This window comes from Bos javanicus, chromosome 4 (genome assembly GCF_032452875.1).
Source record: "Bos javanicus breed banteng chromosome 4, ARS-OSU_banteng_1.0, whole genome shotgun sequence".
Taxonomy (NCBI): domain Eukaryota; kingdom Metazoa; phylum Chordata; class Mammalia; order Artiodactyla; family Bovidae; genus Bos; species Bos javanicus.
In genome coordinates this window covers 33,476,829-33,501,094 of record NC_083871.1, presented here as the reverse complement: position 1 = coordinate 33,501,094, position 24,266 = coordinate 33,476,829, and the positions used below count along the sequence as shown (strand labels likewise).

General features: G+C 41.0%; 1 protein-coding gene across 2 annotated transcripts in view; it reads right to left on the bottom strand.

The window, feature by feature from the left end:
• Window positions 1–24,266, bottom strand: part of ABCB1 (ATP binding cassette subfamily B member 1) — a 101,693-nt gene that overhangs the window by 61,346 nt on the left and 16,081 nt on the right. For both annotated transcript variants that reach the window (XM_061413731.1, XM_061413734.1), the window contains exons 4-7: window positions 20,561–20,732; window positions 8,745–8,805; window positions 6,259–6,450; window positions 5,652–5,823 (exon numbers count right to left, since the gene is read on the bottom strand). In XM_061413731.1, coding sequence (XP_061269715.1) covers window positions 5,652–5,823; window positions 6,259–6,450; window positions 8,745–8,805; window positions 20,561–20,732 — 597 coding nt within the window. The remainder of the gene's footprint in view (window positions 1–5,651; window positions 5,824–6,258; window positions 6,451–8,744; window positions 8,806–20,560; window positions 20,733–24,266) is intronic.

Below are 24,266 nucleotides of genomic sequence, written 5' to 3'. Positions count from 1 at the left end.
GGACTCTCAAGAGTCTTCTCCAACACCACAGTTCAAAAGCATCAATTCTTCGGTGCTCAGCTTTCTTCACAGTCCAATTCTCGCATCCATACATGACCACTGGAAAAACCATAGCCTTGACTAGACGGACCTTTGTTGACAAAGTAATGTCTCTGCTTTTGAATATGCTATCTAGGTTGGTCATAACTGTCCTTCCAAGGAGTAAGCATCTTTTAATTTCATGGCTGCAGTCACCATCTGCAGTGATTTTGGAGCCCAACAAAAGAAAGTCTGACACTGTTTCCATTGTTTCTCCATCTATTTCCCATGAAGTGATGTTAGTTCCAAGCAATGTTATCCTGTTAGATTCACGTGACGACGATCACAATACAGAACAATTCCATCACAAGGATCGCTCAGTCCTGCTTTCTGTAGTCACAGCCACCTCCTTTCCTACTCCTCGTTTCTCCCCTCCACACCATCCCTAACACCTGAAAACCACTAAACTGTTCTGCCTGTTATTTTGTCATTTCAAAAATATTATATAAATGGAGCATAAGGTATGTGACCTTTCGGGACTGGCCTTTTTCACCAAGTGCAAATCTCTAGAGACTCATCCAGGTTGTGTGTGATCAGTACTGCTTTCCTTGTATCACTGGATGTACCACAGCTGCTCAACCAGTAACCTATTCAAGAGTGTTGGGGGTTGTTTCAGTTTGGGGCTATTACCGATAGAGCTGCTATGAACACCTGAATACAGATTGAGTGAATACACGAACATAGTCTCTCTTAGATAAATGTCCAATACAACTGCTGGACTGTATGGTAACTGCATGTTTAGTTTTATAAGAAATCACAGACTATTTTTTCAGGCTGAATACCATTTTACACTCCCACCAATAATGAGTGACCCTGGTTCTCTGCATCTCAGCAGCATTTGGGGTTTCACTTTTATTTTAGCCATTCTGGTAGATGTATAATGGTATCTCATTGAAGTTTAATTTGCTTTTCACTGACGACTAACATTGTTAAACAACCTTTCATGTGCTGACCTGCCACCTGTATAACCTCTCTGATGACGTTTGTTTCTCTCTCCTGCCCATCCCTAACTGGTTCATTTGGGTTGTTTTTCTCCTTAATATATATATATATATTATTGAATATAGCTGACTTCAGTGTCTCAGGTGCACAGCAAGGTGATGCAGTTATACATAAACACACATTATTTTTCAGATTATTTTCCATTACAGGTTATTACAGGATATTGACTATAGTTCCCTATAGTTCCCTGTGCTATACGGTAAACCTTTGTTGCTTGTGGCATATTTATTTTTTAGTTAGAAATCTAGCATTCTATTTATACTACGTCAAACAAGTAAAATCAAAATGTCATAAATTTTTTTCAATTAGGCAAAAGTTTGTAAGTTTTCTAAAAAATATATATTATCCATACTATTTATATATATGTAGACAAAAGCTTTTCTACTATGCCGAAAAAGGCTTGAGAAAGAACATCAAAAAAAGAGAGAGATGGAGAAATTGGAAAAGATAAACTAAATGAAATGCCAGCACTGAGTAAGAAATAGAAAATGAAACAAACTGAATAAAATTAAAGATTATACAGCCCAGTGGTTTTGAAACATGGTTGCTTAAAAAAAAAAAAAAAGAAAAGAAACATATCTGGAACTCTGGAGGAAAAAAGCAATACCTGAGCATTGGTATTTTTCAAAAAATTCCAAGATAATTCTAATATGCATCTTGATTTTAAAAAGTGATTACAGGTATTTCTATTAAATAGTAGTTTTGGTGATTTTTTTTTAACTATCAAATTTTGAGAATTCCTTATATATTAGATAAAGACTAATCCTTTGTCAGATATACGACTTGCATGTTACTTTTTTCCCAGCTTTTAGCTTGTTTTTTCATCTCCTTTACATGGTTTTCACAGAGTAAGAGTTCCCACTTTTGGGGGAAAGCAGATAAAGTCTTCTTTCTTCTAGGGGAGGTTGTATAAAATTGGTGTCAATTCCTCTTTAAATGTCCAGTAAATTTTTCCAGTAAAAGTTGCCTGTGCCTGGAGAATTCTTTTTCAGGAGCTCAGAACTTACAGAATAGATTTCTTTAATCACTTCATCTTAGTTGTTCCGGATATCACAATATTCATAGGTGACATAAAAATCTACTGGTATCAACATTTTACCACTTATAATTCTGGGTTTAATCACCAAATATGATTTAGAAATCTCCTGGGAAAAGAGAGGCCCAAATTCCTGCTCTTTCTGTTGTTTCTTTTCCCTTCCTGATGCTCCAATATGCCTTGTATCACTTTCCTTCTGTTTGAAGAATTTCATTTAGCCAGTTTTTAATAGGAGGTATGCTAATGGAAAGTTCCTCTATAGTATTCCATGATCTGGGAATGTTTTTATCTCCCCCATCATTCCTAAAAAATACTTTAACCAAGTATCCACAGTTGACAGGTCTTTTCTTTAAGCACTTAAAAAATACTTTGCCACTTCCTTCTGGTCTTTATGGTTTCAGATAAGAAATATATTGTCATTCAAATTGGTGTTCCCTGTAGGTAATGTGCTGTTCCGGAGAAGGCAAGGGCACCCCACTCCAGTACTGGAAAATCCCATGGACAGAGGAGCCTAGTAGACTGCAGTCCATGGGGTCACTGAGGGTCAGACATGACTGAGCAACTTCACTTTCACTTTTCACTTTCATGCATTGGAGAAGGAAATGGCACCCCACTCCAGTGTTCTTGCCTGGAGAATCCCAGGGACGGGGGAGCCTGGTGGGCTGCCGTCTATGGGGTCGCACAGAGTCGGACACGACTGAAGCAACTTAGCAGCAGCAGTAGCAGCAGTAATGTGCTGTTCATCTTTAGCCAATTTCAGCTTTTTTCTTTGTCTTTAGTTTTCAATGATTTAACTATGATGTGCTTTAGCATGGATTTCTTTGGGTTTATCTTGTTTGAGGTTAGCTTAGCTTCTCGGACCTGAACGTTTGTCTTTCACAAACCTTGGACATTCTCAGCAATTATTTCTTACAATATTCCTTCAGCCTTACTTCTCTCCTTTCTTTTGGGACTCTGGTGGTCACAAATGTTCTATATCGTACTACTGTCCCACAGGTCCCTGAGGCTCTTTTCATTTTCTGTTTCGTGCTGGGCGACTTGTATTGTTCTATTTCCAGTCCACTGACTCTATCCCATCCTCTCCACTCAACAAGAATAGCCCCTCCATTGTGATTTCTGTTCTACGGCTGTACCTTTCAGTTACCTAATTCCATTCTGTCCTTTTTTCTTAATTTCTTTTTCACTGCTGATATTTTCTATTTCCTTTTGTTTTAGGATAATTTGTAATTGATTAGTGAAGCATTTTTCTGGTGACTATTCCAAAATCCATGCCAAACAATACTGACATAGGAATTGTATCAGCACTTGTCAGTTAAGTGTTTTTTTCTCATTGAAGTTGTGGTTTTCGTAGTTCTTGGTATGACAAGTGGTCTTCTTTTAACTATTTTGGGTGTGATATCTATTATGTTAGGAGACTCTGGGTCCTATTTTAAAGTCTTGTATTTTAGCAAGCAGTTACCCTTTGGGGATTTAGCATATAATTCTTAACCTACTTCTGTGAGTTGTGGGTCAAGCAGCAGTTTTACATTCACTGTCTGTGGTATTACTTTCGTCAGCATGGTTTGTCTGCAGTTGCTGGGGCCCCTGCTTCTGCTACCTGAGGGAGTGAAAGTGTTCTTAAGGTTGGACCACCTCATATAGGAGTAGGAGTAGTTTCCCCTCCCTTTGCTCCTTAGCTGACCCAGTGTCTCTGGGCGGGGTTAGAGAATTGCGTGCAAAGATCAAAAGAGGCTTTTTGGAGTAGGAAGCTTGCTGGGGCCAAGCCTCTTCCTGTTCTGCCTTCTTGCCCCGGTGCCTCTGAGTTACAGAAGAGAGCCTCAGAATCACAAGGACAAAGCAGCTTCCTCCACCAGGCCTCATTTCTTTTTTAGTAAGACTGACGACCAGACAATTGAAGCCTCCATTTATTAAATAGTATCTGAAGTAATGCACAATTAATTATTAAAAGATTAACTTACTGCTTTTCCCCCTAACTTAACTAGAACAAACATCAATACATTTTAGAACAGTTTTTTAGCAAATACTAATACGAAAAATCTGCCTAACCTTCTAGTAAACAGAAAAATCAATTAACACAAAGGCTTTTGCCAAATATTTCAACAGAGATGCAGTTTAGCCACCAAGAACACCATTCAAACATTGTGTTAGTCTGAACAATAAATTAATAAGAGTTCTCAGAACTTCAATTTCTTCCTCTGTTAAATGAGATAATGTCTACACTTTACAAGAACATGTATTTCGTGCCTTTGAGGAAGAAGATAATATGATGGAATGAGGGGGAAAATATTCTGTAATATTCTACAAACTTCTATTTCATATATAGAAAATATTATAGCTAAATGCTGCAAAAAGTGTAACTAACATTTACTAATTTCGGGGGAGATTAAGATATGTTATTTTATACTCTGAAATTCCCTGGGATTTTTTAACCTAAAAAAAGTGGAATCTGGGTAACAAGGTCCTATTGTATAGCACAGGAAATGGTATTCAATAGCCTGTGATAAACCATAATGGAAAAGAATATGAAAAATAATGTATATATATGTATATCTGAATTACTTTGCTGAGCAGCAGAAATTAACATTGTAAACTAACTGCATTTCAACAAATTTTTTTAAAAAGAGAAAAAATATGTATTTGCCTGACACAGTAGATACTTTAAAAAATGGCGGTTACTGTTTATAACAGCAAAACAATATCCATCCCACAGGGTTAAATTTTTTAATTTCTTAATACAGCCTGATTTGTTTTGTGTTAGGCTTCGGTTTGCTTGGCCCTTCGTTATTCTACATCCTTTTGCCATGTGAATGTGTAGCGCTGTCTCTCATTTCTCTTTTTCTCTAAGAAACTACATACCAGGCCAATCTCTCCATGGCCACCTACACTTACAGGAAATCAATTTAGAATGAACACTACACCCCGTCTCAAGAGAAAGGCCTCCCTGCGGAGGTACGGAGGGCCATTTGCATTGCTTTGCTTTCGTGACAGAGAGGGAACCACAGACCTCAGACGTACATGCATAAGGGGCTAGAAAAAACCTCTTTTTAAAAAACTGTCTTCACACCAATGGACTTAAGTATGTATAAACACAGAGCCATTGATAATGCTGACAAAAGTGTTCTCCCAACAAAATAAATAAAATCTACAAAAACACTGACATCAGTAATGGTAACTGAGTGGGACTTACGCGTTAGTCACTGAACTTGAAGCTCTACTTGTGAACAGGGAACTATCTACCGAGAACACAGCTCTCTGAGAGCCGAGCATGCCTTTTGCATGAAGGCAGAGAAGGAGATGGGAGAGCTCCATCTCTCCCTTCCCCCAATAACAGCACAGAGTCTGGGTGGGGACAACTCAGTGAGCTCACAACTGCCTATTCCCACTGATTGTGAACAGATTTAACACCAAGATTTATCAGAAGATTTAATGTCATCGTCAGTGTCAGGGTCATCAATCCTTCTACTGGAGGAGTTGTGGAGTGTTTTTAGAGGGTGGAGACAGTTTAATAGCCTGGATTCATAGGCTTCACACCTACCTTTGCCCAGACAGCAGCTGACAGGCCAAGAACAGGACTGATGGCCAGAATCACAAGGGTGAGCTTCCAACCTTCTGTAAATCCTATTATAAAACCGGTGAAGAATGTTGCCATTGCCTGAAAGAACATTCCGATTTTGTCACCAATTCCTTCATTAATTTTGGAGACATCGCTGAAAGAACAGTGTTAGAAATAAACATCAGGATTATGAACACCAGAACCTTTTTCCTGAAGCTAGTTGAGTGTTTGTTTGTTTGTTTCAGTGGGGGGTAAATCAGTTTACATCTAGGATTTTGCTCAGGAACGTCCCCAGCAAGTATCATGTCACCGCCCTAATGCTCACTCCCACAGGATGTCTTGGGTCTGGCAAGTCCAACCCCTCATTCACTACCAGTCATGCGGGACCTCTTCATGCCCTGTCAGGGTTGTGGGAACGAAAAGATGCATGAGGCACGATCAAGACTCAGAAGGAATTTAGTTTCAGAATTACTTCTGAGGGATGGGCATTGCCTCCAGGGATTACCTCCTGACAGATTTTATGACCTCACTTCCATTTTAAAAGAATAAGAAGCACATGTCAGAGTTCAACACACACCCAGGTACTTACTCTGTGAGGCGGGTGTTAAGTTCTCCAACGTCATGCACGTCAAACCAGCCTATCTCCTGTTTCATGATGGCATGAAAAAACTGTTTTCTGATTCTGTGTACTTGTCTTCCAGCGGCCAGACACCAGAACGAGACCTGGATGTAAGCGGCAATAAGCACGCCAGCGCCAATTCCAGAGTAATAGTAGGCGTACCTGAAAAGCAACAAGAAAGCTGCACACACGCCACTTTCTCATCCATGCACTGTTCCCAGCAGACCACCCGCCCTGCCTTTCAGTCATCTGGCAATCTTGCCCTCCTTAAAAGCAGAGCTGATGGTCAGCATCCAACTACGGCCACCCTGGTAGAATGTCATGGTGAAGTGTGCTTACTGTTTTGGCTCAAATCCCAGCTCTTAACTGCAATACAGGCTGACTTCACCTTTCCAAGTCCCAGTTTTCTAACTGGCAAAATGGAGATAAGAACTGTAACACAGTGGGACTTCCCTGCAGTCCAGCAGTTAAGACTCCATGCTTTCATTGCCAAGGGCATGGGTTCAATCCCTGATTGGGGAAATAAGATCCCGTATGCCTCGTACCATGGCCAAGAAAAAGAACTGTGACACAGTAATATATAAAAACACTTGCCTCTGTGCCTGGCATGCAATTAGCATGTAGAGAACGCCAGTTATTGTGAAAGACGTGAGTGGTGCCTAAAAGCATCACAGCATTAGGTGAGGTCTACCAGTGTCATCCCGCACACCTGGATTACCCCGGTATCAGCTGATGAACACTGGGATGGTTTCTGCACACTGGGGAATGGAAAGAAGGGACAGAACTTGCCAGAAAGTGAAACCAAGAACCAAAAGGTCACCTGACCTTTTGGGTTATTAATCTGCCAACAGACAACTGAGAATAAAAAATGTTTTTATATCATCTGCCCAACTGGCCATCATGAGTTATCCTGAAATGCTTAATGAATCAAGTAGCAGGCCCCCCAGTTTAAATTCTAATGATAAAAAGAATGAGTATTTTCTAAAACCAGACCCTTGATCAACTAGAAATGCCAAATTTGTATTTCCTTATCTGAATCTTCATATAGAAAAAAGCAAACAACATATGTGCTTCACTAAGAAATTACTTTTTAGGTAAAAACAAACATTCAAAAATGAAATACAGGATTCCAATATTCCTGCTTTTAAAAGTTCACAACTTGCCACCCTCAAAGAAAAAACGTATATGAATCATGCAGAAACTATAAAAATGGTGATGTAATAACCAGATAGTTGCTGATATCAATGTTCACAGCCTGATGTAAACGTTATCTTCCCCAAGTTATACCTGGTAATGTACAATGTATTTATCAGGGAAGATAGAATTAGAATACTAAATTTTAGTTAATAGATGACTCAATATTTTTTATCCAAGTGTTAATGATACAGCAAGAGATAGCTAAAAAGAAGCCTCATTTAACAAGTGGAATGTGCTTTGAAAATGAGCTAAAATATTGTAAGCCACCAGTCTACGTTTACTCAGAAAAAAATACCTGTGTTTAAGTATTTATAAGATGATTACGGGCTTCCAGAGCGGTTCAAATGGTAAAGAATCCACCTGCTATGCGGGAGACCTGGGTTCGATCCCTGGGTTGGGAAGATTCCCTGGAGAAGCTAACAGCTACCCTCTCCAGTGTTCTGGCCTGGAGAATTCCATGGACAGAGGAGCCTGGCAGGTTACAATCCATGGGGTCACAAAGAGTTGGACATGACTGAGAAACTTTCACTTTCAAGATGGTTATAAGACACTGTTTTTCATCAATATTAAAAAAGTGCCTCTCCATAAGAGTATCTGGAGGTGTTTGCTTCTCAACTTTCAAAATATGGTCAAATATGTCCATTTTCTTCAAACCTTCTAGAGTAGGATTAGGATTAGGATTACAGGATAATGTGCAATCATTTTCTTGTGAATCACCAACTCATACCTTTGGACATGTTTTATAAGCTGTTCTGAGAGCAAACTTCAAGGTAAGTAAATCATTAATGAAAGCTTCCAAAGTAAGTTGAGGTTAAAAGGACTATATTTATTCTGGAATGTCTTGTTTCATTGTTCAGAATAAGATGCTATATTTAAAAAAATCCTGTTAACTGATCTCATTACATCATGACTAAAGCCAGCCAAGAAGGAAACTAATAATACAAAGCCATTGCAAATAATGTGATTCTTAACTGCATTTTAAACAAGCCCACTTTGAACCCCTCTAATTTCCCTGCAGATGATATTCTATATTTACCAATGCATACATCAGTCTGATCCAGGCTCAGCCTTCACCTTAGAGTGTCTTATGCAGCAAATGCTTTTAAGAAAAAAACCTACATTGTATCCTCCTAAAAAATGAACAATGATGTTGCTCCCCTCAAAATTTTGAATCTTTATTATAATAGTGCAAAAATTTTAACCACATTACAATTGGATTAAGACAAAGATTTAACAATAGTAGAAAAATGTCTACTTACGTGGTCATTTCCTTCTCCAGCTTCTTGCCATACTCTGTTCTGACTATAGTACCTAGTTCACCTCAAAACAAACACACACTGTTATGTCTCTTTATTTTCCATTAAAAATATGCATATAAATAGAACTTCCTCCACAGTCCAGTATTAATAATCTGCCTTCCAATGCAGAGGACGTGGGTTCAATCCTTGGTCAAGGAACTAAGATCCCATATGCTGTGCATGACAACTAAGCCCTCACGCTCTGGAGCAGGCATGCCACAACTGGAGAAGCCCACGTCCCCAACAGGAAAAGCCCACGCACCCCCCAAAAAAATCCCACATGCCGCAACTCAGACCCGGCACCGACAAATGAGGAAATTTCAAAAAGATAAGCATATAAAAATGAATCAAACTTGTGTCACTTAACAACTTACACAAAAATGGGTCGAACTAATTTAATTGCAATTATCTATAAGCATCAGGGCATCTGTGCAAATCCTTTACTACTGGATGTGTGCAACCACACACAAAGTTCAGCGAAGCTTATTTGCGCGAAGAAAGCTGCATTGATTAAGAAGGAGTCTGTCACCTGAGATACTAGTGATCCCTGGATTAAAATGTTCTATGAAATACCACTCCAAGAGGACATGGAGAAAAATCTTTTCTGTGGGCTTTGTCCTGATAAATATCAGTGCAGACTTGACCCTAAACCCATTTAGTATTTCAAACTGAACACCACATTTCTTCAGTTTTTATTTTAAAAATGTAAGATACAAAGAAGAATGTAATAAACACCAGTATTATGCAGTATTAGCAGATGTTAACGTTTTGGGACAAGGTACATTAAAACTCTAACACCTCCCTCCAAACACACACACGCACACGCACGCACACACACACACACACACGCACTAGCCACTATTCCTATTCTGGTGTGAATTTTTTTCAGATTTTATTTTCTATATGCAATTTTACACATACATCAATACACATACATGCTTATTTTAAAAGACAGAATCACAGTTCACATTCAGTGGCCAATTTTCCATGTCAGTACGTGTGTATATGGGGCCTCCCGGTGGCTCAGTTAGTGAAGAATATCTCTGCAATGTGGGAGACCTGCGTTTGATCCCAGAGTTGGGAAGATCCCCTGGAGAAGGGAATGGCTACCCACTCCAGTATTCTGGTCTGGAGAATTCCATGGAAAAAGGAGACTGGCAGGCTATAGATCGTGGGGTCGCAAAGAGTCAGACACGACTGAGTGACTTTCACATGTGTGTGTATGTGTTATCTTTGTTTTTTCAAAGTTGCATCTATTTCAGTTGCTTCCAGTCTTACTGTTACATGCAATGCCACATTAAACATACCTGTCCACATACATGGTGAATATTTTTGTAGTATACATTGTTATAATCAAGATGGCTGGATCAATGCAGAGAGCACACTTTAAATCTTGTAATCATTTCAAAAGTTACAATGCAACATAAGAGGGCTTAGTTCAGCTGAGTGTGCTCTTGACAGGTATGGGAAAGAAGAGGAAAAGTTTTTCTGGCAAAGAGAACAACACTGCATGTGTGAAGAATAAGTAAGCTGCTTTGGCAGGAGTATGGGTGTGTTGTGTGGATGGAAGGAGGTGGATACATGATTGAAAAGATCATCTAGGTTCCCTAGGTATGGTATATAAAAACTAGTAGACATTATGTGTATATGAGTGTACATATATATATGTACATGTATATGTGTGTGTGTATATATGTACTACATATACTTTTCTTCAGATTCTCCAACAGATTGAGTAGAGTTCCCTGTGCTACACAGTAGATCCTTGTTGGTTATCTATTTTATATCATACATGATAATCCCAACCTCCTAATTAATCCCTCCCCAACAAGAAAAGTCAAATATTTAAGTGTAGCTTTTATTTTAATAAAATACTTGCTTAGATTCTTGACCACTTTCTCCTCTGGCTTCCAGCACCTCATCCTCCTCGTCCTCCCATAACTCTGATCCCTCTCTCTTAGTCTTATCCACCAGTTCCTCATGCCCTCTCCTCCCTCCATGCTGCTGCCTCTCAGAATTTTACACTCACTCCCAGGGTGGCCTCTACCACTTGCGCAGCTTCAGTGACTCCTGCATCTGTCTGGGCGCCCCTCAAATCCTCTCCTTCCTCACAGCTCATGTCTGGTTCAGGTCCCCATTACCTCTTACATCTGCTCTAACAAGAGCCTCCTAACTGGCTTTTCTAATCCCATGAAGTCTTTATCTTGCCACCACATCTTCTATTTGGGAACAAAAATATAATTATATTGCCTCTGTTAATAACCTTAAATGACAGTCCACTGGATAAAGGACAAAGTCCAAGAGCCATACATGCCCTATTAATTCCTTTACAATCTTACCACAATAAGCCACACAATGACTTTCCAGATTTTTTTTTATCCCCACCCTTTCTCCTCATCCCAGTAGCTAGGGCACTGTGCAGCCACCATCTGGGGTTGGGGGTAGGGGGCGAGGATACCACAGCATAAAAGCAAACAGAGCCCAGGTCTGCTTGATCATCACATTCCCGAAGCCTTTGCCCTTGGGACTGGAGAGGAAACAGGGCATGACAAAAGATGCTGCTTCAATTTCATGAGACCAAGCTCTGTCCTTTCAGACGAAAAGCTACTGTCCACATACTGAGATGAGATGGAGGGGAGAAGTGCTGACAGCTTTCCTCCTCTAAGCCCTCCTTCATTCTCCTCTCTCTACCTGGACTGCCTTTTCCTAGTCTTTCTCCTGGAAAAGACTGGTCCTTCACGCATGAGCTCAGTATGACCTCTTCCTAAGTGGCTTATCTCCAGCAGGGTGACTCACAGGGTTCCAGAGTAACTGACACACGATTCAGCTGACTAAGTCAACCCTAGAACAGACACGCCACGGTTCATACCCATCTCCTCCTGCCGTTTCCACGGGTGTGAGCGCCTGAGAACATGACTGTGTCATTTACCTTTGTACCCTTGGTGCACAGCCTGCTGCTCTGTCTGCTGTACCTGCACCTGTTTCAAAGACCTTCAAGGATTTCACAGAGCCAGCAACACGCAGACCATTTATAAGAATATGCCAACAATCCTTCTATTTCGTACATGTGTCTTGCATATTGTGGGGTTAAACAGAGATACAGCAGACCACCACCTTACTACCTGGGGTAAGGAAGGCCTTATCTAAAACCAAGCAAGACCACAAAGAAACCTACCACTGAACAGGCTTCTGCCTGCAATGCAGGAGACTCAGGTTCAATTCCTGGCTCAGGAAGTTCCCCTGGAGAAGGAAATGGCAACCCACTCCAAAATCTTGTCTGGGAAATCCCATGGACAAAGGAGCCTGGCGGGCTACAGTCCATGGGGTTAGGGTTACACGGGTCAGACACGACTTAATGACTAAACCACCAAACAGTGTCCAGCACCACAACTAAAGACTTCATACCATTTTGGAATCACATTTAATTACATTTTTATCTGACCCAAATATCTCAATAAGTTTAGTAGTTTTAACTACTGAATGCTTAATAACAGTGTAAAGACAAGTATGTGACATGGATACATCTGTGATTTCCTAACTGGTAAAATTAGATTATGTTATAAAGGGGTTTTCAAACCACTTTGCACAGCAGGCTCTGTTCTGGATACTCTGGACACAACCCGGAACAAGAGCGCCTCTTTTTCTAATCTCACTGGATTCTGTGCGAGTAGGAAACCCTTTCACTATCAGACCCCAAACTGCATGTGACAGGGTACCACTGCTGAAATAGTAAGACAGTTAACTTAAGACAGGAACTTTTTTCTGTTACACCGTTCTTCCCATTTGAGAAGCTGTAATAGCCTGGCAGGCTGCAGTCCATGGGGTTCGCAAAGAGTCAGACATGACTGTGCGACTGAACTGAACTGGATAAACAAGTAACTCAATAAATCAACAAGATAAGTGTACTAACTCATAAAAGGGAAATAAAGCAGTGATGCTACAGTAACTTTGGAGTGGACTGGGGATGAAGGTCTTTCTGTGGGAGAAATGAATGGTAAGAAGCTGGGGCAGGTTCTACACGGCCCCTAGCCAGGGAGGAAATGAGAGTGTTCATGGAACAGTGAGAAGGTCACTGTGGGTGGGCTGTACTCAGAAAGCAACAACCAATGAGACTGACGAGGCAGGAGGGGGACATCAGGTGGGCCAGGTGGGCCAATGGAAGACGGATTTATTCCAGGCTATGGAAAACCATCGAGGATAGATGTGACCTGTCATATGTCTGTAAGAGCTCATTCTTAGGGACTTCCCTCGTGGTGCAGTGGCTAGGACTCAGCAATCCAATGCAGGAAGCCTGGGTTCAATCCCTGGCCAAGGAACTAGTTCTCACATGCAGCAACTAAGAGTCAGCATGTTGCAACTAAAATCCAGAACAGCCAAACACATTTTTTATTTTAAAGCTCCTCCTGAGAGTGTGTGGAGAACCGGATACTAGAGGGCGGGGGTGAGTGGAAGCACAGAGAGGAATTGGGAAGAAAAAGGATGACTCAGCACGGGCTGCAGCCGGGACAAATGTGGTGGCAACACATGCAGTGACTTCAGCACTGCTGCCGGGTGGTCGGAGAGACAGTTAGCAGAGGTCCTCCCCTCCACCACTTTCAACCAAGGAAGCCTCTCTTGGAGCTGATTTCCCCGGGCAGCATCTACGACAGATATCATTCACACAGGAGGATTCTCTGATCAAAGACATGAGGGAACCACTGCCTTCAATGGCCTGTCAGGTCCGTTCTAGCCCCGTTCTAGCCCAAGAATGCTGTGACTCAATTGTTCCCATCATCTGTGCAGGAAGCTCCATCAGACACAAGCAAGAGCGACTTGGACCTTCTGCTTAGATGATCACTCCCCTCTGGCACTTGCCTGACACTCAGGGTGGCTGGGCTCATTGCAGGTGACCGAGGTGCCTCTGGGAGCCACCGTCACTCCTGGCCTGAAGAGCGGTACCTCGGGGCTGCCCTGCCTGATACACTAATATGTAAGTCCACAGGATGGCATCTTAGGGAGAGAAAAGACCAAATGAAAAGTTGGGTTTGAAGTGTTTGCTTCCATTTTAGGCAGAATTTGAAACTACCAATAGAGTGGGGAAAATACCAGAATAAAAGGCAGGATTCCTGGCCCAGGAATTCAGCAATGCCCACTAGCAAGCAATTCCCTTCTGGCCTTCACTGGTTTCTACATCTACAAAATTATGGGTTTGGGCCAGATGATTCTCTGGGCTCTTTTTCACCTATAAAATTCTGTGATTTGGTCTCTCATTTATTCATCTCACTTCTTAAACACCTAGAACGAGTCAGGTATTATCTATTTTCATTTTTGCTACTTTTTATAGAGTTTACACTGTAACTAACCTACTTTTTAAAAAAGCATCTCCCCCATAGTAACAACAACAACAAAAAAATCTGACTATTTTACACTACAACTACTATTCTAGAAAAATTAAACATATTTTAAGTTTTTACTCAAACTTAAAAATTAAACTGCCACACTAAACAATATACTGCAAAATACTTTGCCATTATTTGGTATTTGATTTTTTCAGAAATTTATCTCTAAGAATTTTTCCAATGAAATAGTTGAGAGCAGAAGAAATCCTTGAGCAAATGAAAAAAACAACCATCATGGAAATTTTTAAGAAGTACTTAGAACTGAAATATCAGCTATCATTCTAGTCGGAAGCACACTCATCACGCTGGCCTTGACGACACTGACGGCAGTGTTTTCTATCTTATCAACACCAAGGACACACACCCAAGACCTGCATATTCTTTGTATGTTCATAGTTTAAGCAGCAGAATATAAACATTATTTTGATTATTGGCATTTCACAAATAGTTTTCATATTCCTCACGAGTTTTGGTGAAGTAAGAGTAGAAATGGTAAAAGATAAATAGAAAAGTAAGTTATTTCTACTTTTTTTTCCTGTTTCCCTGAATTATTAACTTCTCTTAGCAGTTGAATGTCTCCTTTTCTCCCTTCCTCAGCCCACAGTCTGGTAGGAGACTAAACAGAACCAACCAAGACATATATAGTTATGGAGAAAAAGAAAAGTCATCCACGTACCATCAATTGAACCCCTAGAGACAAATAATCAAGAGTTTATTTTCAGGGTACCTCTGGGTGACACTCACACCATGAGACATGGCAGATCTCCCCCAGTACTTTCCTTTCTGGATTAACATGTAATCCTCAGTGTCTTCCTTTCTGGGTCTCCCTCTGTCTACCTGATTCCTTGGACTTGGGGCTGGTCTGCATGGGTTCAAATAGCGAGTAACTCTATAACCTTAGTCAATTAAATATACTCAACCCTCTGAGCCCTGGTTTCCTCATCTGTAATGTATAGATAATAACAGTATCAACCTCATGCCCATGAAGAAATAAAGGCGTTAATACACACAAAGCACTAAGAAGAGTGCCCAGAAGATATTAAATGCCCAATGAATCTTGGCCCAGGAGATTTATCATCCCTTCAACTCAAATGATGCCAAATCTCTAGGCCTACTCTTTGTGCCAAGATTCAGTCTCTTACCTTCAACTGCCTGGATATCGTTTACACTTGTCCCCAACCTGTCACCTTTAACACAACATGTCTAAAAATGACAATCACCTTTACTCAGGCTCATTTTCCGGCAGTGCATAGTCTCATGAGGAAGATGAGAACTCCTAGAAGACTACAGAACTTCAGCACTGGTGAAGCTCTGTCCACACAAGTGGATCAGAGTTCGCAAGGCCCAAGTCAACAGAGATTTTAAAGCAAAGGCAAAATCTAACAAGATGGAGATACAAGGGAGGATATCAGGATATCAGGTCCACAACAAAAAGATGATTAGAGAAAGGTGTTACAAGAAGGAAAGATGATAATGGGTCTATTACAGCAGCAGAGAAGGACATGTTCACTCAAAAGTTTTTACGACTGTCTAGTTAAAGCCTATGTTTATTGTAAAACTCCCAGACTTTCAAGAGCCTTAGCAAATCCAAGCTTCCTTAAGCAAGGAATACTTCCTATCCAACAAGGGGGCTCTGGTATCTAGTCTGCCCCCATGAAGAGGTCACGAGGTTCTACCTGGAGAAGGACAAGAAGAAAGGTCTGAGGGTGTCTGGGGTCCCAGAAGGCTGATTCTCCCACCAGAAGCATCAGAAAGCTTGCTTGCCCTCATCTCCAGGACCAACATCAAAACCTTTGAAATCCTTCCCATCCAGGCAAACTTCAGGACATCTGGAAGTCTGAATCTGCAAAGAGGTTTATAACAGAATACTGACTGTCCTTGGGTAAAAATTAATGTAGAGATAAATCATAAAGACACAGAAGGATATATGACAGGGGAGAGGCAATCAGGAGTAGTGGTGAGAGAAGGGTATTAGCTTTGTTTTTTATTTAACATTTGTTTTTAAATGTTTTCACTTGTGACACAGAACATGTCTACTTTGTGCATGAGAGAGATACCAACTGACCAAACTTGGTTATCACCTCCTCCTGGAAGCCTCCCATGATTCCTAAATGGAGCCAAACACCCATCCTTCCCTTCCCAAGTATTTTGTGTATCTCTGTATCATAGCACTACTCACATCCAGTGCATTGGTTGGCTCCCGGTACATTCCACCCATTATACCAAGTTTCCTGGGGGCTGGAAATGCTTCTTTAGGACACATACTATTGCTGGTACATAGAGCACTCGGTCAACTTTTTAAAAAATGCACGAGAGCTGTGAGCTAAGTTTTATTTTAGGCAAAATGAGGGTTATAGTCTGGGAGATAGCACCTCATATAGCTCTGAGAAACTGCTCCAAACAAGTGGCGAGGGAAGGACAGTATATATTCAACGTCGGTGAAGGGGGAGTTCTCGCAAACAAGCACTTATCTTTGCAAAGGTTTTCTGCTAGTCAAGAGAAACTAATGTCCCCATGAAGGAAATAAGTGCTTTTCTAGATATGAGGAGATGCAAGAACTGGCCTCCTAAGATTAAATCCTGAAAACATCTATCTGAAGACCTGTTCTGCCAGTTCTCCAGAGCACAGAGTGCCTCATTTCTGATCTGCATCCTAAACTCCCCTAAAGGGAGTAGCCATAAATAGTATAACAACGTCTGTGGCTTCCATGAAAGCAGCCATAGATAATATGCAAACAAGTGGGCATGTCTGTGTTCCACTAAAACTTTATGTATAGATACTGAAATTTCAATTTCAAATTATTTTATGTGTCACAAAATATTTTTCTTTCATTTTTTCCCAGTGATTTAAAAATGCAAAAAGCATTCTAAGCTCACAGATGGCGTAAAAAGAGGCAATAGGCCAGATATGGCCCACGGGCCATAGTTTGAGGCCCTTGCCTTCCCTGAAGGGCATGGCTAGCAGTCCATAGTTACTAAGGAAACGCACCTGAGAAGGACGGCTTCACATTTATAACAGGTACTGAGTGACTTGCAGTCTGCCTTTCAACAACTATAAAAACTGAGTTAGTATCACAGAGTTCTGAAAAGATGAAAGGAGATAAGGAGCCATATCATTGCAAGTTATGTAGGTTCACTTGTGAGGAGCATGGAAGCATGAGCTTCTTGTTGATAATTATTACAAATATTAACAATTATTGAGCACTTTTTTTATGACTAATCCCTCTTCTGTGAGCCTTAAGTGAGGAATCCATTTAATTCTCACAATCATTCTATGAAGTAGGTCCTACTGCTATCTAACTGTTCCAAAGATGAGGAGATTAAGGTATGAAAATAATCCCCCAATCGTCTTAACTAAAAAGTGACAAAGGTGGAGTTTCAGAGCCAGGCGTCCTACGCTCCAGAGCCAGCACTGTAACTACTGAATACAGCATCTCTTCAGAAGGTAGCAGAGACAGACACCAAACGTCCAAATAGTTCTCTAGGTTTCCCCAAGACTGGAAGAGGGAGCTGAACGGGAAGGACTGGCAAGGAATGCAACATGAACTACCTCCCCAGGTGGAAACTCCGTGATCCGAACATCTATGATGATGCGTGCCGAGGAGGAGCAAGTCTCCACAGCCGGACCATTGTGAGGACTTACTACGCTACTAGGTAACTAGGTCAGGTTACTGTCCGTCTCACACGTAAATACGGACCAGGCAAAGCCAAGACACAGCAATGGTTCGGACTCCTACCTAAAGAGCTCGATTATTTTCTTATGAAAGTAAGGGCCGAGTAATTTTTCAGTGATCAAGATAAAATGTATATAAATGTTAATGCAGTTTTAAAAAAAAGACCAGTTGAACACACATCCCAATATTCATAGCAGCATTATTTGCAGTTGCCCAAGATATGGAAGCAACCTAAGTGTCCACTGACAGATAAATGGTTAAAGAAGATGTGGTGTATATATACATATACAATAGATCACTACTGAGCCACAAAAAAGAACAAAATTTTGGCACTGGCAGCACCATGTGTGAACTTCTACAGCATCATGCTAAGTGAAATAAGTCAAAAACAAAGACAAATACTGTATGATATTATCAATCATATGTGGAACCTAAAAAAAACCCAACAAACTAGTGAACATAATGAGAGACACAGACTCACAGATACAAAGAACAAACCAGGGTCAGCAGTGGAGAGGGGGGAGCGCAGCAGAGGGGCAGCACAGGGCCTGGAGGGGAAGGTACAAAACTGCTGGGTATAAGACGGGCTACAAGGGATGTACTGTACAACACAAGGACTCCAGTCAGCACTTTATAATAACTGGAAACGGAAAACAACCTCTAAACATTATACACAATAAACTTATACAAAACATTTTTAAAAATAAAAATAAAGTTTGAAACAGACCGATCCACACGGCTCAAGGTGCGTTTCCTGTGGCCCATGAGAGCTCAGCTCTGCTAGCTGCAGGGAGCCATGTGATAGTCCACTCTTCCCAGACTGGGCCAACCTTCAACAGCTGCGTTAACAGCCCGGTATTTCCTGACTAACACAGCTGGGTTCAGCACTGGCCCTCCATGGAGTACATGCAGGTATACAGCGGGGTAAGTAGAAACCTCCCACAGTTAGATCAATGTGTGTGTGTCTGGACTGAATTAAAAAATGGGTAAGATCAAAATGGGTCACAGATGTACATATAAAGTCGGCTGAGCTACCACAGAGCACTGAAAGATTCTTGCATTGTAAGGTGGTAACACAACTCCAAAGAATATTGCTAAATTACAGCATGCATGGGAACCAATGAACACAGAAAGCCTTAAACATTTCCTTTTGCTGACTGGTGTGAAAGAAAGGTGCCAGTCCAAATGCAGTGCAACATCTTCTGGCCGGTCCCTTTGAAGGGGCTTAACAAATACATGAGAATTTTACAGAACTCAGACACACAGTAAGATTCTCTAGCCCAACTCAATACCGGCATTCACATAATTTGAAGCAGTCCTGCCGCAGGGTAAAGAACGTGCTCTTCAGCATCACACACACACACACACACAAAGTTCCTAGGATCCACAGACAGGTATCAGAGGATCCATAAAGACCCCCAAATGGCATGCACATCTGCGTGCATATTTCTGGGGGAAAGGATTCACAGCAATCATCAGAGACTTATAGGTCCTGAAAAATCTATGTCACTAAATCCTGGAGTGCACAAAAGGCCTCTTCAAGGTTTCCATGACTTGAGTGCACATCAGGCTGTAAGTCTCTGTGCGGTTTAGTCGAAATCAATGTACACTTGACCAAAGGTGACTTGGGAGCTCAGTTATGAGCCAGTTTCTCCTCAATCAAGTTCAAGGATGTGAAAGTGTGTGACACCCTAGTCCACTCACTTTCTCACTCTGCTAAGAAACTTATTTTAGTTTTTTTTTTTTTTTGGTGATGCCATGCAGTTTAGGAGATTTTTCTTAGTTCCTGACCAAGGATTAAATCTGGGCCCTCAGCAGAGGGTGGAGTCCTAACCACTAGATGGCCAGGGAATTCCCAAAACTTATTTTAGGTTTCCTTTCTTGATCAGCCAAATGTCTTGCTTCCTATTTGACTGAGAAGACAAGTTCTACAAGTCCTCGTGTCCAAGTATACCAACCTTTGAGCACTAACATTCAAATACCCTGTCTTCTCACCCGTTACTGTTGGTGAACTATTCATGCCTGTACTTCAAGCAAGTATTTCCTCTTAAGCATAAGTTTCCTTCCTTTCTCAAGGACAGCACTCAAATGAATCTCTCCATCTCTCCCAAAACATCACTTTCTCTTCTATCTTGGATAATTTCTATCAGCATACAAACAAGCTGTTATTCTCCCATCCTAAACACACACACAGCTTCTCTTGTCCCCATTTCTCCATTTCCATGTTTCCAAAAAGCCCAACCTGTGACGATGCCCAAAATTAAATTTTTGGTATTTACTGCCAAAACTGATCTCCCTCTGTCTTCCTCATCTCAATTGTTAGTAACTGCATCCAACTTATGCAGTTTCTCAGACTAAAAACTTTAGAATCATCTTGGATTCCTGTCTCTTATACCCATAATCAATATGTCACGGAACTGCGTAACTGATTTCTACTTAAAATTCAAATACCAGATTAGGTTCCAACACCTTTTCCTGAAACTGCCTGGGATATTTCTGACTTCATAGAGCTCTCTCTTTTCCCATCTATCTCTACCAGCACTTTCACTGTATGTTCTAATGACTGTGAATATCATCTTCTCAAATTCATTACAGATATGACCCCTTCATCTCACGCAGCACTAAACACACTAATGCATACTTAGTGAAGACTCCACAAACTTCACTTTGAGTCAATGATTTTTCATCAAGCTTTCAAAAAAATCAGTACCACAAACAACACTTACTTCCATTAGTTGTGTTTAGAAAAGTTATGTTTCCGAAACTTCCAGCAGCTGCAAAGCTATCCGTCATGTCTCCAAACACTAGCATCATGAGGGGGAGTCCAGCTCCGTGGATGATGGCAGCCAAAGTCCCCAGCACCATATACAACCTATCAAGCCAATTTGAATAGCGAAACTAAAAAAGGAGAAAATACAGACAATAGGAACAATTAGCACGATGTCATGGATGGTTAACTCTACTTTCCAAATGTATCCAAAATCTAAATAGTTAGCTGTAGACTACTATTGCAACCACCTTGGCCTAATAACTTAAGAGAAACAGGCAATTGCTTCTTCTTCCTTTTTGAGTTTTGACCTTCTTCTTTATATTGGACTCAATCTATTCACTTCATAAAAATTAAACTATAGTTGACTTACAATACATTAGCTTCAGGTGTACAACAGTTACTCAATAATTTAATGGATTATACTCTAAAGTTATTATAAAATAATGGCTATATTCCTTATGCTGTACAATACATCCTTGTAGCTTATTTATTTTATACAGTTGGTTTATACCTCTTAATCTCTACCCCTATCTTGCCCCTCCTACCTTTCCTCTCCCCACAGATAATACTCTTGATCACTGTATCTGTGAGTCTGTTTCTGTTTTGTTATATTCATTTATTTTATTTTTCAGATTACACATATGATAACATACAGCGCTGGTCTTTCTCTGACTTACTTCACTAAGCACAGTACACTCTAGGTCCACTCACGTTGCTGCAAAAGGCATAACTTCATTCTTTCTATGGCTCAATACTATTCCGTTGTATGCATATGTGTGTATACCACATCTTTTTCACCCATCTGTCAATGGACAATTAAGTTGCTTCCACATCTTGGCAATTGTAAATACTGTTATTAAGAACTCTGGGGTGCAGAGAGCTTTTTAAATTAATGTTTTCATTTTCTTTGGATCTATACCCAAGAGTAGAAGTGTGGTTCTATTTTTATTTTTTTGAGGAACCTCTATACTGTTTTTCACGGCTGTACCAATTTACAGCCATACCACCTTGAACATGCCTAATTTCATCTTCCTTCTTCTCTTACATACGAGGGATTCATGAGATGCACAGGACATTCTGGAACATTACAGAGATCTATAACACATGTTCAAGCTGGTTTTAGAAAAGGCAGAAAAACCAGAGATCAAATTGCCAACATCCACTGGATCATGGAAAAAGCAAGAGAGTTCCAGAAAAACATCTATTTTGACTTTGACTCTGTGGATCACAACAAACTGTGGAAAATTCTTCAAGAGATGGGAATACTAGACCATCTGACCTGCCTCTTGAGAAACCTGTATGCAGGTCAGGAAGTAACAGTTAGAACTGGACATGGAACAACAGACTGGTTCCAAATAGGAAAAGGAGTACGTCAAGGCTGTATATTGTCACCCTGCTTATTTAACTTCTATGCAGAGTACATCATGAGAAATGCTGGGCTGGAAGAAGTACAAGCTGGAATCAAGACTGCCAGGAGAAATATCAATAACCTCAGATATGTAGATGACACCACCCTTATGGCAGAAAGTGAAGAGGAACTAAAAAGCCTCTTGATGAAAGTCAAAGAGGAGAGTGAAAAAGTTGCCTTAAAACTCAACATTCAGAAAACTAAGATCATGGCATCTGGTCCCATCTCTTCATGGCAAATAGATGGGGAAACAGTGGCTGACTTTATTTTTGGGGCTCCAAAATCACTGCAGATGGTGATTGCAGCCATGAAATTAAAAGATGCTTACTCCTTGGAAGGCAAGTTATGACCAACCTAGAAAGCATATTCAAAAGCAGAGACATTACTTTGCCAACAAAGGCTATGGTTTTTCCAGTGGCCATGTATGGATGTGAAAGTTGGACTATGAAGAAAGCTGAGCACCGAAGAACTGATGCTTTTGAACTGTGGTGTTGGAGAAGACTCTTGAGAGTCCCTTGGACTGCAAGGAGATCCAACCAGTCCATTCTAAAGGAGATCAGTCCTGGGTGTTCTTTGGAAGGACTGATGCTAAAGCTGAAACTCCAGTACTTTGGCCACCTCACGCAAGGAGTTGACTCATTGGAAAAGACTCTGATGCTGGGAGGGATTGGGGGCAGGAGGAGAAGGGGACGACAGAGGATGAGATGGCTGGATGGCATCACCGACTCGATGGACGTGAGTCTGAGTGAACTCCGGGAGTTGGTGATGGACAGGGATGCCTGGCGTGCTGCGATTCATGGGGTCGCAAAGAGTCGGACATGACTGAGTGACTGAACTGATAACAGCTCAATGTAAGAAATATAGTATTTGTGACTCTGATTCCCACGAGTGGAAGCCACTTTTCAGCTCAAGATTTTTCTTGGTTAAAACACCATGATTGCCAAAGGTCCCTCTGAGGACACCATTGAGGAAATATGTTTTGCTGCTTTCAGAAAGTGGCTTGGGTCAAACATCTGCTGCCTAACAGCACTGGCATAAATGTTAAGCGGTATTAATGTAATTAGGCCTCCATGCTGGCGTGCATTCTCAGTCATGTTTGACTCTTTGCAACCTCAGACCACCAGGCTCCTCTGTCCATGGAATTCTTTAAGCAAGAATACTGGAGTGCGTGGCCATTTCCTCCTACAGGGAATCTTCCCAACAGAGGAATCGAACCTGCATCTCCTGCAGCAGCAGGCGGATCCTTTACCACTGAACCACCTGGGAAACCAATTAGGCCTCCATAGTGAGAAGGAAAGGGAAAGCAACAAGTTAGATACATGCCTCCCAAAGAGCAGAGCAGATCTGCATAAACTCTTTAATTGCAGGCAAATCACAAGAAAGAAAGAGTAAGCTCCTGAGACGCAAACCTGATGAGAAGAGGACACAGTAAGGGGAGTGGGCTTGGGGCTGTGACAGGCCCACTTGGGAAGCGATTAATACTTCTCCCATTCGGGAGGATCTTCCTAACCCAGGGGTCAAACCCACATCTCCTGCACTGGCAGGTGGATTTACCTTCTATTAAAAGCTATAAAGTGGAAAAGTATCGAATTCCTCAATAGATGAAGCAAAGATAATTGATATACAAGGATTTCCCTCATCACCACTCCCAAAGTACTGTCCACCTCAAAAACTAATCACTGACTGGAATAAAAGAAAGTGGGCCATGAATATAAACATTTACTAAATGCTATCCAATGACTGAAGAAATCCAGTAATAAATACCAAAAATACAATTCAAATGGAAAAAAAAAAAAAAGGATATTCCATATATATTCTGCATGCCTTGACAGCATGGTATACAGAGCAGAGAAGACACAAACTTGAGCGAATGGGTCGTTCTGTCCTTTGCGGAAAAGCTTCATAAAGAAGGTAATGGTTCCTCCCAGATCCGAAAGTTTACCACGGGTTGAAAAGCAAGGAGGGGGACTTCCCTGGCGGTCCAGTAGTCTAGCAAGAAATAATGAGTGTGACTAAGAATAATTTGGAGACCGAGTAATGTAGATAGCACATGGACCATTCTTTTATGACCTTAAGACAAAAGCAAGAGAGATGATGGTTACTAGAGACGGTTGTAATGCCAAGGGATAACTATTTAAAGAAATCTTCTACATGTTTGTAGGTAAATGAGTCAAAGAGAGCATTGCTGAAAATACAGGAGGGAAACTGAGGTGCAACAATGTCCTAGAAAATAAGAGAAATCACTATTTTGAGA